At 43.8% G+C, this 15,710-nt stretch overlaps 1 protein-coding gene across 8 annotated transcripts in view; it reads right to left on the reverse strand.

Moving 5' to 3' along the window:
* Positions 1-15,710, reverse strand: part of chl1b (cell adhesion molecule L1-like b) — a 75,673-nt gene that overhangs the window by 13,050 nt on the left and 46,913 nt on the right. For 4 of the 8 annotated variants that reach the window (XM_014166367.3, XM_014166368.3, XM_014166369.3 and 1 more), the window contains exons 2-24: positions 15,343-15,557; positions 14,756-14,773; positions 14,078-14,186; positions 13,595-13,785; positions 12,423-12,545; positions 12,101-12,271; positions 11,744-11,782; positions 11,447-11,558; positions 11,142-11,323; positions 10,620-10,751; positions 10,386-10,526; positions 9,321-9,432; positions 8,726-8,892; positions 7,778-7,943; positions 7,536-7,660; positions 6,690-6,791; positions 6,181-6,378; positions 5,930-6,000; positions 4,915-5,137; positions 4,020-4,135; positions 3,561-3,765; positions 3,291-3,413; positions 1,834-2,013 (exon numbers count right to left, since the gene is read on the reverse strand). In XM_014166367.3, the coding sequence (XP_014021842.1) occupies positions 1,834-2,013; positions 3,291-3,413; positions 3,561-3,765; positions 4,020-4,135; positions 4,915-5,137; positions 5,930-6,000; positions 6,181-6,378; positions 6,690-6,791; positions 7,536-7,660; positions 7,778-7,943; positions 8,726-8,892; positions 9,321-9,432; positions 10,386-10,526; positions 10,620-10,751; positions 11,142-11,323; positions 11,447-11,558; positions 11,744-11,782; positions 12,101-12,271; positions 12,423-12,545; positions 13,595-13,785; positions 14,078-14,186; positions 14,756-14,773; positions 15,343-15,487 (3,151 nt within the window). In that variant the 5' untranslated portion in view covers positions 15,488-15,557. The remainder of the gene's footprint in view (positions 1-1,833; positions 2,014-3,290; positions 3,414-3,560; positions 3,766-4,019; positions 4,136-4,914; positions 5,138-5,929; positions 6,001-6,180; positions 6,379-6,689; positions 6,792-7,535; positions 7,661-7,777; positions 7,944-8,725; positions 8,893-9,320; positions 9,433-10,385; positions 10,527-10,619; positions 10,752-11,141; positions 11,324-11,446; positions 11,559-11,743; positions 11,783-12,100; positions 12,272-12,422; positions 12,546-13,594; positions 13,786-14,077; positions 14,187-14,755; positions 14,774-15,342; positions 15,558-15,710) is intronic. The other 4 variants (XM_082967392.1, XM_082967393.1, XM_082967394.1 and 1 more) reach the window with 3 other exon arrangements.

The following is a 15,710-nucleotide window of genomic DNA, read 5'->3' on the forward strand; positions in this document are numbered from 1 at the left end:
TTATCTTGGCAAACGACAAATGCTCACTGACAGGGATGTAAGCGAATTTGTTTGAAAATTTGAGAGAAATAAGCTTTTTGTGAGTATGGAACATTTTTGCAATCTTCAATTTCAGCTCATGAAACATGGGACCAACACTATGCGTTAACATTTTTGTTCAGTGTACATTAGCATGGCATAGCGAAAGCATATGCAGACACCAACCGCAACATAAGCATGAAAAAGATGCAAAATGTTACCCTACATAAATGTGTGTAAATGAAGTAGATTACAGCTATCTGAATAAACAGTCAAAAAAGGTGCTATGTAGAACCTAAAAGTTTTTTTTAGCTGTCCCCATAGGATAAACCTTTGAAGAACCCTTATTGGTTCCAGGTAGAACCTTTTATATTCCAGGTAAAAACCCCTTTGGGTTCCATGTAGTACCCTTTCCACAGATGGTTCTACATGGAACCCAAAAGGGTTCTCTTATGGGGACAGACAAAGAAATATTTACAGGATATACATCCAAAGCAAAATATCATTACTCCCACACAAAAGCATGTTTTTTTTGGTTTTCACACTATAACAACGTTTTGTTAAGTTTTATTTGGGCTCCTGAGTGGCGCAGCGGTCTAAGGCACTGCATCTCAGTGCTAGAGGTGTCACTACAGTCCCTGGTTTGATTTCAGGCTGTATCACAACCGGCCGTGATTGGGAGTCCCATAACCATTTTGGGTTTGGCCGGTGTAGGCCGTCATTGTAAATAAGAATTTGCTCTTAACTGACTTGCCTAGTCAAATAAAGGTTAAATAAAATGAAGTAAACAAATCTAAACATTCCTTCTCGCAGCACACCAAATGTTATGTTTTTAAATTCAACCCAGAAGCCTGCTTACTGAGATTGAATAGGATGCTATGTTTTGTTATACTGTACATTTATATCAATGTGAAAGCCCTTACTTGCAGGTAGCCCATCAGTTATGAGCGTTGGGCCAGTAACGCAAAGGTCGCTGGTTTGCATCCCTGAGCGGACTTGGTGAAAAATCTGTTGATGTGACCTTGAGAAAGGCACTTAACCCTAAATGCTCCTGTAAGTTGCCCTGGATAAGAGTGTCTGCTAAATTACTAAAATGTGCTATTAGAGAGGACCCAAATCAATTATTACAATTGTTGGACAGAGGCTGTGTGTGTTGTGGCACCTTAGAGTACAGTACAGACTCTCCATTACAAATTCAAGTGCACTTGCTTATTTTCATTAGATTCTAATTATATTTGACTGGTGCCACCCCCTTATCTACACTCCCACAGACTCAGAAGAGTACATACTACTTGTGTGAAGTAGAAATGACATATACTGCGTTTTATAAAATGAAAATGATGTATCATGTGCATGAACCAAACATACTGCAATGGCTGGCAATTGACTTACCTTACCAATTCCTATATAATAATACAATATGATATAGAAAATATACAGTTTCACTTGCCGAAGGCAAATCTCTTTTCCATCTGGTTGTTTCATAGCTTGCTTTCCCCTTTAAATCAATAAACACTTGCTATTTTATGACAATGATGAATGAAACCCCTGCTCACACCCTTATGATATTGTTTAACCACAAAAATGACTTAGATAGAGATATGAAAAGCCTGGCAGTTGGCGCCAATATCATATTCCCTGAGCTAATACATTACTGACATGGCTTGGTCATCTGCTAGAGTACCTCATCCCAAAGTCCGGCTCTCACATCTCACTATTACCCCCAACCCTAAATCCATGCCCCCTTTCTGTCCCTATGGGACTTCCTCCAGCATCCCCCATCTGCCCTGCAACACCTTGGCCTGTGTGACTTACGCGCTACAGGTGTGGTGGTGCTCTCCTCGCTGACCTGGGGCCCACAGCCCACCCTGGTGCAGGAGCGCAGGTAGAACTTGTACCTGCTGACGGCCTCGAGGTTCCGCAGGACACACGAGGTGGTGTCCGGGCTGCTGATGTCCATCGACTGCAGGACACCCACCTCCTCTGTGTCGTTGACTAAACACACACATAGACTGGATTAAACGTGTGTTGCTACGTTAATGGACACAGAGGTGTCTCTCTGAAACACCAAGGAGACAAGAAGCCTATGATAGATCATTTGAAAAGGACACATGATATGTTGGGGGGTTTGATGAATACATGACCCCGCTATGTAAGAATGTACAACGTGATCTGCATTGTGAGTTGCTTCAGCCCTCCCTAGCGGTGGAACTGGCCCTCAATGTAAGTGTAGGTCCTGTGAAACCTGTGAAAAATGTAGTTAGCAAGGCCTTCTAAGAAGCTGGGCTCAGCCCTAGACAGCTGTGCAGCAGCCTTTAAATTCCTCTGGTGCGTCCTCCCGGTACCATGCTGACAGCTGTGTGCATTATCCTCAACATTTCACACACGAGTTCCTTCAAGGGGACTTCAAAAACCCCTCACTTCAAAAGAGTCCATCAGCTTTATCACGCTTGCACAATGTAAACGTCCCTTCTTCTGAAATACAGCATGACACTTTTGGCCCTCTTGTGCTGCGGCAAAATCCAAAACCTTTAGTGAGAGTTGCTGTGCAATGCTGTCTTTAAAACATTGTAATTAGCCTTCATCATCATTATTGTTTCAGGCCAGGGGTTGAAGAGTGGGACACACACACACGCACGTCATGTCCAGTGACTGTTTCCTTTGGGATTAATCTGGGTCGTTGGTTGTGATGAAGGCCCCAGTGGACGGTATCGGGTCACTAACAAAGACCTTAAAAGGCTGTGACACGCTGGCCTTGGTCAGCGCTGCTGGGGCCGGATCATGACACACCACACAGGCCAGTGTGTCACACCCCAACCCGACACTGACCCCTCTTTCCACCAAGGGGGTCAATCCCGGGTTATACTATCAATAAGTCCTACTGGATATCCACTTCCATGCTTTCTGATGCCATCCAATAAAAAAAAACATTTAACATTTAGTTGTATTCAAGCCTCGTTACTTTAATCTGAGTTTCCCCACATTGGATCATATTCTCATGCAATCACTGTGAGACTTAAACCTGTGGATCACAGCTCTGCATGCATTTTCTCACATTTCTATAATAGGGCTAAAGTTGAACACCAGCTGTAGGAGCTAAACTCTAAACCCTCATTAACAACTCGTTCAACAATGTGCTGTAGCACCATTCACAAGCACAACATTATCTCCTAGTGGTAAGATCAAGGAATCGCTAGTCACTTTGAATGAAGGTAGGCTGGTGCATGTAAGAGACTGCACTTCAATGGGGATGAGGAAAGAGTTGTACACACTTAGCTGATACTCTAGCCGGTATCCTGTGACGACTCCATTGGCAACCAGAGGAGGTGCCCAGGTGAGAGCGACGGTGTGCTTCTGAACATCTGTGACCCTGAAAACAGGGTTTTCCTCTGGAACTGGGAAACAAAAGAATATACAGGTAGTAAGCAGTTTGATAGTGTAGCACAATAATCTCGTCTCCAGATAGTTATTTTCTTCTTCCATTGGACAGTACTGAATCACTATGTTCCATGGCACCCCAGACCTCTCCCCTCATGTCTTACCTCCCTCGGGAGTTTTGAAGTTGACGGCGTGGCTGCCTGGCCCGTTGCCTCGCCCGTTGAAGGTCATGACGATGAGGCTGTACTCAGAGAAGGGTGTGAGCCCTGGTACCATGGCATGGTTCCTGTCCCCCGGGAATGTCAGTGTGTGTTTGTTCCCGTGAGTCTTTTTTGAGTCCAGCAGACTACGCAGCCGCCACCAGTTTATCTGACACCGCCATGACAGAGGGGAGACAGTGTTATAGGTCTAACAGATCATAATTATGTGAGAAAAAGACAACAGCTCATAAATAGAAAAATGCCACGGTCTTGGTCATGGTATTTTTTCGCTAGTGTAAGGGAACAGTGAGCTGCCAGCAGTAGGGAGACAGAGTTGTGTGAAGGGGCCAGAAGATCCAGCGAGGTCAGGGTCTCTCCTTTTAAACCGTGTCTTAAAACTACTGGGCTGTTTTGAGGAATTACCCTGTAGCCTCCCAGATGTCCGTGCAGCTTGTCCTTGTGAACACGTGTCCAGCTGACCTTGACCAGCGAGTTGTTCATCACCTCCACCTCTACATCATCAGGGGCTGCGGAGGGGACTGCAGGGCCAAACACACTCACGTCACAGTCCATTCAGCCCGTATGTCACACTGAGTACTGTAAAGATCAGCCCAACATGTGAAGGATGAGCTCAGCTTTACAGTGAATGATCCACCAGATCATATGTGTAGCATTGGCAGGGTTGAGTATTTAGGTGCTTCAAAGCTTTACCTCTATCAAATAATAATCTATAGATCAGTGACTGCAATCTAAATAACGTGATATACCAAGGGTGGAACTAGTGTTAGGCTCACTGCTATTGCCTAAGCGATGATACCAGGCAGTATGACAACAAAGGAGTACAACGCTTCTAAAGGAGGACAACACATTGTTAACAAGGTTGAGATGGTACACGCGACCTGCGGTTATATCCTGAGGGCAAATCCAAAAGAACGCTAAAGATAAAGATAGAAATTAGTAAGTGCATGGAATGAAATGGTTCTAAAAGAGAGTTTTCACTTTGGCATGAGTGAAAGGGTACATAGGCCCTATAAAGTGATGCTCAACCAAGCTACTAGCCTATATCACAAAGCAAACATTGGATTTCATCAACTACTCTGGCTGGTGGGTTAGGATTCTGCTCACAAATCTATAGCACTTGTAAAGAAGAAAGAGTCCAGCTTTTAAGGACTGGAGCCAACCACACACAAAGCTGAATGGTACGTACGGTACTGGCCTTATACATCTGAATGATATTATTATTGTGTCATTCACATACATTCTTTGTATTTACAAGGCTGTGAGATTTTATTTTTTTAAAACAACAGTAGTCACTCACAGTCCTCTCCAGAGTAGCCAGTCATCACTTTGGGTTCAGGTCCCCATCCCTGGTAGTTCCTCGCCTGGATCCTGACCTCATATGGCACAAACGTGGGAGTGCCCTTCACCACAAACGAGTGTCTTTTCACAACATGCTCGTGCCAGTCCTCCTCCACATCCTGCCGTTTATAGCTCACCTTATATTCAAGGCCTGGCCCATTGTGTTCAATGGGGGACAATGGCTGCAAGGGCGAGGAATGTAAGAATAGCAGTAACACACAGATTATTACCATTTAATAGGAACTTGAACAATCAAGCAAGGAGCTCTTTATATTTCCTTCTACATCCCTGGCTATTTTGGGGTAATCATGTCAAGCCCATATTCATGGATCCTAATATTGGATCATATAAAATCAGTAAAACAATAAGACAATTGGCTGGGTGCTGGCTCCAGGGAGCTCTGAGGCACCCCTCTGATATAAAGAGCAGTCTAGGACTTCACAGACTGTAGAGATTATAGAGCGATCTTTTGCTTTCCTCACAATGGCCTGACCACGATGGGAAATAGAATAAGACACTATTATCCACAAAAGCAAATCATTAACAATGAGGGAGCTCATACATTCAGAAGTTCAGGTTGCATTACTCTGCTAGGACAGGAAGATGATTTGTGGGGGTAAGATTAATCTTTTTACAATAAAGCAGAATTTATTACTGTATTACTGTACTCCTCTCTGCTCCATTCCTTTTCACGTTCTAATAAAAGGTTCACAAAGAACTGCTTTGATAGCTATCCCATTCACTATGACCCATCAAAAATAGGTTTTCTAAAGTTATACATCACAATACGACACATCAAAAGCAGGGATATTTGATTTATTTCTGAGGGATAGCACTAAAGCTTATTTTCTCTATGAATAAAGACAGATTCTTTGATTTCCCCAAAATGTAACTGCTGTGAAATATTCAACACTCGGAGGGGTGCGTACGTACGCAGGGAAGGAATATTAAAGGAACCACATTCTGTTTCTTACCTCCCAGTTGATATCCATTTCATGTGCCAAATGACCTTCGATTTTTATATTTTCAGGGTTCTTATCAGGGGCTGGTGGCAGAGAAGAAATATGGATTTCGGCAGAATTGAAATTGTTAGTTAAATAAATCTCCTGTGAAATGTGCACGAGAGACCTAAGAGTGAAATCAATTATCTCAGATGTTTGAGTGTTTTAAAGTTCAACGAGCGGTGGAGGCAGGTCAGTGGATAAAACATAACTGGACTTCCTACCTGCAGGAGGGGTCTTGTATCTTTCTGTGGGCTCACTGGGACTCCCCCTACCCACCGCGTTGACTCCAGACACTCGGAAGCGATAGTCAACATGTCCATAAAGTTTGAGGACTGCCGAACCGTGATTTCCTGGAACTCTCTGAAGCTCGTTCCAGTTCCCTGGCTCCCACTGGCTCTCCTCATACTCAATAATGAAGTCTGTTCACAGGGTGAGACACACAGACCAGACCCCAATCTGCCCAAGCCCTTTGCCAAAGGGGCTGCTTATCTAACAGCCACCTGCGTAGCAAACTCTTCAGACCCTGCACTAAGCAGGAAACTTGCTCCCCCCCAAAAAATACGACACATTTGTGTTGGAATGTTGACAGGAGACTTACACAATAATAAAGTACTAATTCCATTTTCTTAGTAAATATGTGCCATGTTATTATCATTGTATATACTACAGGCCTGGTGTTCCCTAAATCATGCAAAGCAGCTGAACTTTGTTTGTAGAGCCAGACTATTACCAGTGGTTGAGCTGTTGTGGTCATCCCCAGGGATCCATTTGAGCTTCACGCTTCTGCCCTTGTGTTCAGACAGCACCAAGTTCTCTGGTGCATCAGGGACATCTGGAAAACACCACCACCACAACGACATTACTTTGATAACACACAAAGACATTGTATCCATCAGACTGTTAAACAGCCATCACTAGCACAGAGAGGCTGCTGCCTACATACAGACTTGAAATCATTGGACACCCTAACAAATGGATCCCTAGTCACTTTAATAATGATGTTTACATATCTTGCATTACTCATCCCATATGTACATACTGCTATACCACCTATTGCATCTTGCCTATGCAGCACGGCCATTGCTCATCCATATATTTATATGTACATATTCTTATACCATCCCTTTACTTAGATTTGTGTGTATTAGGTAGTTGCGGAATTGTTAGATTACTTGTTAGATATTGCTGCAGTGTCGGAAACAAGAAGCACAAGCATTTCGCTACACTCGCAATAACATCGGCTAACCATGTGTATGTGACCAATACAATTTGTTTTGATTTGATTTATCCTCTGGAAAAGCACCATGAAACAGTCAGAGACTGACCAATGGGAAAGAAAGCAAAATGTAAAACTGCGATGCAAATGATGTAAAGGCATTGTTCTGTAAATGCAGAGGCGAAGTCTGAAGACACACAGGTTAATCATGTTCTGCTCTGTGTACCACACCATGGAATGCTTGGCTTCGGCATACGGATCCATATTGTGACATGCTATGCATTTCTGTTGTGCTGGGGGTCATAGACCCATTGGGGTCAGACCAGGTTTTGATGTACAGTATTTGACATATTTGCTCACCCAGCACTATGAGTAGTGCAGAGGCAGTGTCCTGGTCCACTGGAGTTCTGGCCACACACTTGTACATGCCCTGGTCTCTGTGGCTGACGTTGACGATCTGCAGTATGCCATCCTCTAAGAAATATCTATCGGCAGAAAAAAAAGAGAGACAACCTATTGATCTGTGCAATCTAAAAAAAAACAAGTGAACTTTCCCGGGCTAGGCTTGGATCTGTGACACCATAAGAAAGGCGTCGTCTTACCCAGAATTCTCAGTGTGGTTTAGCGCTATCTCCATATCGTCTTTTTCCCACACGATCTCAAAGTCGCCACTGAAGGAGTTGTCGTACACCGCCAGGCAGGAGAGCTGGGCTGTGGTTCCTATTAGAACCTGCAAGTCCTCTGGGGCCTGGAATATCTTTGTGGGATCTTGGATAGATGAAACACACAACTGTACAGTTACATGTAAAGTTACATGTAAAGGGTTGTGTTTAGGACCCCTCTTTTTTTTTAACCATGTGACTTTAGCAGGAAACACTACATGAGGCAGTAACGCAGTTGTTCCTTGTCAGGTCACATACTGTATTTAGAAAAACACATGGCCCTAGCTGTGTGTTAAACTCATGGCCCTAGCTGTGGCCCTAGCTGTGTGTTAAACACATGGCCCTAGTTGTGTGTTAAACACATGGCCCTAGCTGTGTGTTAAACACATGGCCCTAGCTGTGTGTTAAACACATGGCCCTAGTTGTGTGTTAAACACATGGCCCTAGCTGTGTGTTAAACACATGGCCCTATCTGTGTGTTAAACACATGGCCCTAGCTGTGTGTTAAACACATGGCCCTATCTGTGTGTTAAACACATGGCCCTAGTTGTGTGTTAAACACATGGCCCTAGCTGTGTGTTAAACACATGGCCCTAGTTGTGTGTTAAACACATGGCCCTAGCTGTGTGTTAAACACATGGCCCTAGCTGTGTGTTAAACACATGGCCCTATCTGTGTGTTAAACACACGGCCCTAGTTGTGTGTTAAACACATGGCCCTAGCTGTGTGTTAAACACATGGCCCTAGCTGTGTGTTAAACACATGTCCCTAGCTGTGTGTTAAACACATGGCCCTAGCTGTGTGTTAAACACATGGCCCTAGCTGTGTGTTAAACACATGGCCCTAGTTGTGTGTTAAACACATGCCGTCTTGTATTTAGTTTCATACCTTTAACATCCAGTAAGGCAGTTATAGCAGACTTCCCTTCAGTATTCTTGGTGTAACATGTGTACTGGCCCATATCCTCTTTCTCCACATTATGGATCTCCAATGATCCATTTTGGTGAACTGTAAACCTTGGTCCCTCCACAGACCCTGTTGAGTCATCCTTGTTCCTGTACAACATTTAAAGCAATCAATTAAAGTCTCCACTTGCGATTTCATTCAATTACAGAGGAACCTTGCTGAGCACTTAAGAAGATACTGCAATAACGGCCCTTAAAGTATTTGTGTAGGCATAAGATGTTTTTTCTTTCTGCACATTTCCACAGCAAACAGTGGTGCACCAACAGAGAAACGGATCCTGTACACAGCTATTTTTATAACTACCTAATGACACTTTGACACATTGTTATCTACTAATGACACATTGATATCTACTGCTCTCTACTGGTCTCTGAGAGGACTGGTTGGAGGTGGAGAAGCCTAGTCCAGCATTTGTATGGGCTTGAGCCAATGATTGATGACATGACAAGAAGAGTAGGAGTTGGCTGAAGCACATTCTGGTCTGGGACCAGGCTATGGTTAGGGAGAGCCTACTCACCAGGTTACAATAGCGGGCGGAGAGCTGAACACCTTGCAGTGCATGACTACACTCTTTCCCTCCACAGCTGAATACTCCAGACCTTCCTCTGTCAGGATCATAGGAGGCAGATCTGTGGGGAGAGACATCCCAGTTAATGAATCGGGGTTTGGGACATGAACGAGAGAGAGAGATTTATTTTCTAACTTCCATACAGATATGGAGGGATTGAGGAATGGCCCTCCGACTGTACTGCAGTATTGGTTACAAAGATACACTGATAGCTAAGATTCAAACTAAGGAGACCAAGTGACGTGGAAATGTTATTGTCTTCCATTTTTTGTTAATTACCATTTCTTTTGAAAGAATGGCTGGACTGACACGATGATTGTCATACAATTTGAAAATGAAAAAACAATGAATAAGAAATGAAATGTCTCATCATTTCTAACCAAAACATCCTGTCTGTCTCATTCCATTGTTAACCAAAATAAAAAGCTGTGACTTGGAATCCAGAAACAGTCTGCTTAATAACTTCCTAGTTTGTCACCAGTGACAAACTCCAGACATTTCTGAGAAGCCAAAGAGAGCACTTTTTTTAAAATCTGCTCTTATAGAAGGAGCACATTTTAGTGTTGTGGCATTGCATTCTGAATGGAGTAGAGAAACGTGCTAGCATAGAAATAAATGCCTGGGAGCATGCGGGCTGATCAAGAGGGACATGGGACGTGGGTGGGTAGTCTGTATGGAGGACTGTGGCGCTCAGACAACACATCCTTCACCATGGCCCGAGGGGCGCTGGCGCCAGAGCCGGCTTTCAAACCAGACACACCGCCACTCACAGACAGTCTTCCACTGCCTCATGACAATGTCAAGCAACTGGTTGAATTCTTTAGTACACTTTCATCATCATACAATTCCATACTTAGTGGGTAACTAAATGGATGAGCACAACCGGTAAAACAATGATGAAGGCTGAGATGTAGGAACTATTTATTTGTGACCATTAAGACTTCAAGCCTCAGAGGAAAGTAGAGGCTACTTTCAGAGGTAGAGAGTAAAACCAACGAAGCCACATAAACTTACTCATGATCATGATATTGGCATTGGCCAGTAGTGTTCCATGTCTGTTGGAGGCCTCACATTGATAGACGGCACTGTCAATCGATTTGGCGTTGTGCAAGACAATGGCGTCATCCAACACTTTTCTGTTAGATGCTGGGACCTCTGCAATCAACAATGAAATCCATTAACTGTGCACCAATTTGCAGTACTAGAAATAGGACATTCATGTCTTGTTGAGGTAGACTGAGAACATACCCTTAAGAGGTTTTCCATTCACCCTCCATTGGATGGTGGGCTCAGGAGTGCCAGTGGCAGAGCACTTGATATGCACGTCTGAGCCAATCGTACTAAGCTGGCTCTCAGGCTCAGATACCCACTTAGGAGGCTCTGGAAAGCGCAACATCAAAGACAGACGTAACACCAGGAAGCAGTGAGCGAACCAGAGCACAGTTTACAACTCTCTCCGAGAATTTGCATTTAAAAAACATGGAAATCATGCAAGAGTTATGATGTTTGTGTTTTCTATCACCTGGAGCCAATTCTCAAATGGTGACTTTTTTGAATCCCTCTTGAACAGCAGTTCACTCAATGTACAGTAGATGGCACACTTTCTCATGAAAATGTGTTACTATTATGAAGTACTTATCATATCAGACTTTATCGAGTTTTCCTACAGTAAAACCTATAAATGTAGTTTAAGCAAAACAGCTGTTTTTCAGATACACATAATCACACTAAGATCCTATTATTTCAACCTTTGTACATTTTCCCACTTACCTTCCACTGATACATCAAAGGAGTGGTTGGCCTCTCCGAGGATGTTCCTAGCCTTACACATGTATTTCCCACTGTCGTCCTCATTGACCCGGTCAATGCTCAGGAGTTTCCCATGGTTCTCTATCGTCGCTCTGTCGGGCAGCCTGTGGCCCATCCTTACCCATTCAATCTTGGGTGTTGGACTGAAAGGGGGAGTAAAATGATTGACGTTTTGATGTAGTTGCTTCGAATACAATGAAGTGTCTAGAAGATATCATGCAGTAATTTGTAAAAAAGAAAAAAAGAAGAGACAAAGGTTTACTTACAAGCCCTCTGCAATGCACTCCAGTAGTAGCTCATCACCTTTCACCAGCTGTGTCTCCGACTTGACACCAGAGGGCATCAGAAAACGTGGTTTTCTCTCCAGAATTGAATTGGCTTTTGAGAATGGAATAGAAACATTGTTTTTAAGCTTCGTTTTTCAAACAATGCAATGCATGGGTCTAACTCTTGGACTGCTAACCTACAATGCAATGTTTGGATCCACATATCACACTCTGATATGAAAAACAAATCACACATGGAGTGTTCTAGACAATGATATGGTATGGCATGTAACTTACCACGACCAGGACTGCTACTTGAGTCACTGTTTGAATTTTCTGAAATTAAGGTGGGTAACATATGAAAATGTGCAAAGCATTCATAAAAAAACGAAAACAATCATGACAGACAATGGGGGTGGTGTAGATTCATGAAAACATCAGTGCTGTCAAGAGCAGGGAAAATACAACTTTGGAGAGGCTGCTGGACATTGGGAATGTTCTTAATCATGTACACGATCATAGCGACGTATGCATTGGGTCAGAGGTTGAAGTCATTATGGTGATCAAAACAAAGCCATTTGGTCAAGCTCTATGCTGTAGCAGAGTTAATAAACACACCTAATCACAAACATGCCTTCTTAGATTGACACCTACTGCTCTTGACTACGACAGACATGGCATTCTTCTGCACGATGGTGCGTATCCTGGGGAAGGCAGCGAAGCAGCAGTAGTCTCTGCGGCTGTCCTTCTCCAGAGCGTTAGAGAAGAACAGGTCGCCGTTCAGACCCATGGACACCCTCTCATCCTGCTCTATGTGCTGAAGGTCTGAAGAGAGGAAAAGAGGTGGACGTTCCATACACACGTTGGTCGCTTTCGTTTGATCATTCGTGCTTCAATAAAAACGGCAGGTGTCAACACAAAGCATGGGACATGACTCAGACACTGTGTTAGGTCTGGCAAGCCGTTAGTGACTCACCGATGGTCATCCAGTAGATCTGTAAAGGAGGGATTCCTTTAGGAGGGTTACACTCCAAAATGACAGGCTGACCCTCCTCCACCTTGATGGGATCAATCTTCTCCTTGGGAAACTTAGGAACGTCTGATAAAAAAAACCCATAATAGACACCGAGTGTACAAAACATTAGGAACACTTGCTCTTTCCATGACATAGACTGACCAGGTGAATCCAGGTGAAAGCTATGATCCCTTATTGATGTCACTTGTTGAATTCACTTCAATCAGTGTAGATGAAGGGGAGGAGACAGGTTAAAGAAGGATTTTGAAGCCTTGAGGCAACTGAGACATGGATTGTGTATGTGTAGGTGCCAGGTGCACAGGTTTGTGTCAAAAACGGCAACGCTTCTGTGTTTTCACACTCAACAATTTCCTGTGTGTATCAACAAGGGTCCAACACCCAAAAGACATGCAGCCAACTTGACACTCTGTGGGAAGCATTGGAGTCAACATGGGCCAGCATCCCTGTGGAACACTTTCGACACCTTGTCAAGTCTATGCCCCAACGAATTGAGACTGTTCTGAGGGCAAAAGGGGGGTGCAACTCAATATTAGGAAGGTGTTCTTAATGTTTTGTACACAGTGTATGTCAATGATTTGTCTGTCATTTGATGTAGTTGCCTTTCTCTCCAGCAGGTGGCAGTCCTACGATACTAGTGTTTTGTGCTGGTCGTGTATGGAGGTGTTTGTTCCAGTGAATTGGATTTTACAGCACATTCTTCAGATTTTGACTTGCGGGAAGAAATAAACGTCATTAGTACTGTTGTGCTGCGTGTCAGTCGCACTGAAAGGTTGAAGCACGGCCAAATTTTGTCATAGTTCCCCTCGGTCTGGATTTCTTAGAAGATTTATGTACTATGCTTTGGAACAAAATGAAAAATGTACCAAGGGAAATGATGGAGGATAGATCAGTCTCCCTTCTGCCACACAGTCTATATAGGTATAGATGAGAGGCAACTGGGGGTGGAATGCTCTGGAGCTTCAATGACTTTCTGCCATGGCCAATACAACGAACAGCTCACGATGGAGCGACACAGTCGTTGAATTGAATTCCAGGCCCTGAATCACTTTCAAAGAGCTGTAATGGAGCGCCACAGAGATCAGAGATGTATGGATGTACAGTATGCTACTCACGGGGCACAACAAACTCAATCTCCTCCGTTATGGCCGTCCCTAGTTCGTTGTCAGCGTAACAGCGGTATGTTCCCTGGTACTCTGTGAGATTCCCAGTGTTGGGGATGACAAACGTCCCCGAGTTGTCCTCCTTGATCAGCCTCGGGTCCTGGTAAGGGTCAAACTCTTCCCCATTTTTTGTCCACCGGTATCTACAAAATCAACAGTTCAATCAGTCACTAATAAAATTCCACGTAAATCTTGAAAATGTCTCATGTGTTTCAGCCAAATGTACAGTGTGTTTAGTGTCCAAGGTTGGTGCTCACAGTCTGTCCAATACTTGAAAATCAAACCCTCAAACTCGCCAAATCGACTAGCCAAATGTGACACGCCAAATCGATGGCCGGTGATAGACTGTCTGTCGGGCTGCTAACGAGCTCTCCTGGGCTGTCCCTCTCCCATCTCCTGGGTATGGAATGGTAGAGTAGGACACTCAGAACTCACTCTGGCTTAGGGTTCCCTTTGGCTTCACACGTCATGGGGAAGCTCTCATCGAAGGGGAAGGCGATCAGAGAGCTGGGGGAGGCCTCTGTGATGGTGGGCAGCTGCTCAACTGGAAAACAGGCAACAAGGACAACACTTTATGAAGAGTCCCATAGACCCCCTGTAGGTTTCTGATAATATAATCTCTCACACTCTATAAGGTGTTATGGGATGGTTCATTTCGATTATGATGGTATTTCCCACTGGGCCATTTCAAATTACGTCTGTGCCCAGTGGGTTCCTTCTCTTACAGTTCTATTTCACAGTGACATACAGCACTGTTTGAACTTGCCCTGCTTTGTCAATGCGTTCTTGTTTAAGTGATATGACTTAGAAGTACATTACAAAACTACAGGGGTCAACAACAGTAAAACTAGCGGCATGAGGTCAGGCCAGTATGGCCAATGGTGCAGGTTAAAACTACATGCCACTAAATGGATGACAGTCGTCCAAGACAATACAATTTGAAGATGTTGATTTTGTAAATAAACGGAGGATGGCACATGAGATGCAGATCACACACAAGATGACCACATGGTACAGCTGCTGTGGTGCTGAACACTGAGCCAAGAGATTAAGTGAGGACAGACAGGCGGTCACTAATGCTGGATGGGACAGGTCACATCAGAGCAAACTTACTGTTTACATGACCTAAAACTAAAATATCCATGGCGGCAGGAAGACAACAAAAACACAGGCAGAAGTTTAAGCATAATACTGTTTTTTTGATTGGTTATAGGCCTTTATAAACATTAGTACCGTAGGTACAACAAAACAGAGGATTGTGAATTGCATTTAAGGAGATTGCGTGAAATGAATTACCCTGCATCAACAGCAAGTGTGCGTTGCATTTTCAAAACCTGTTTGAACTGCTCTTTGTAAGCGGGCCCTTAAGAGATGTTTCTGAATAATTTAGAAGAGAAAACTTGATACTTGTTTCCAAGGAAACTGTAAGATACACAGCCCCCAATACAAGAGAATGAAGAAACCTGATTTAAACAAGCTGAAACTAGAAACCAAATCCCAGTTAAGGATGTGTTTGACCCATGAATATAATTGAACTGATTTTGGCATGATATAGATTTACAGAATATGCTATATTTCAAAGAATACCTGTGGATTGCATTGACCATTACAGACATTGGAAAACAAAATCAATATACTGTACTTTACAAAGGTTTATGATATTCTGCACCAAGCACTTTATGGGAAGAGTGAGCACTTACCCTCCAGTGGGATGTCTATGGCAGTGGTGAGGTGAAAGGCACAGACACTGACGACCACGCCCATCAGGAGAGCCAATCCTGGGCTCCACATCGATGACCTCATCCTCATCGCTCCACAGCAGACAACAATCTCGGAGTTCATCATGGAGGAAGTGACACAAGCTGCACTCTTCCCACTCTCAGTTCATAACTATATCCTGACGAAGACGAAGGACCTTCAAGAACAACACAGACAACAGAGAGAGAAAGAATAAGAGAGGCCTCCCACGAATCCAGATCCACCCACGCGTCAGGCACGGCAGACAGTCAGGCAATCCCACACAATGCAACACAACGTAGGGAGAGAACCCCCGGTGATTGAGAGAGAT

Source organism: Salmo salar, chromosome 22 (genome assembly GCF_965601325.2).
Source record: "Salmo salar chromosome 22, fSalSal1, whole genome shotgun sequence".
Lineage (NCBI taxonomy): Eukaryota > Metazoa > Chordata > Actinopteri > Salmoniformes > Salmonidae > Salmo > Salmo salar.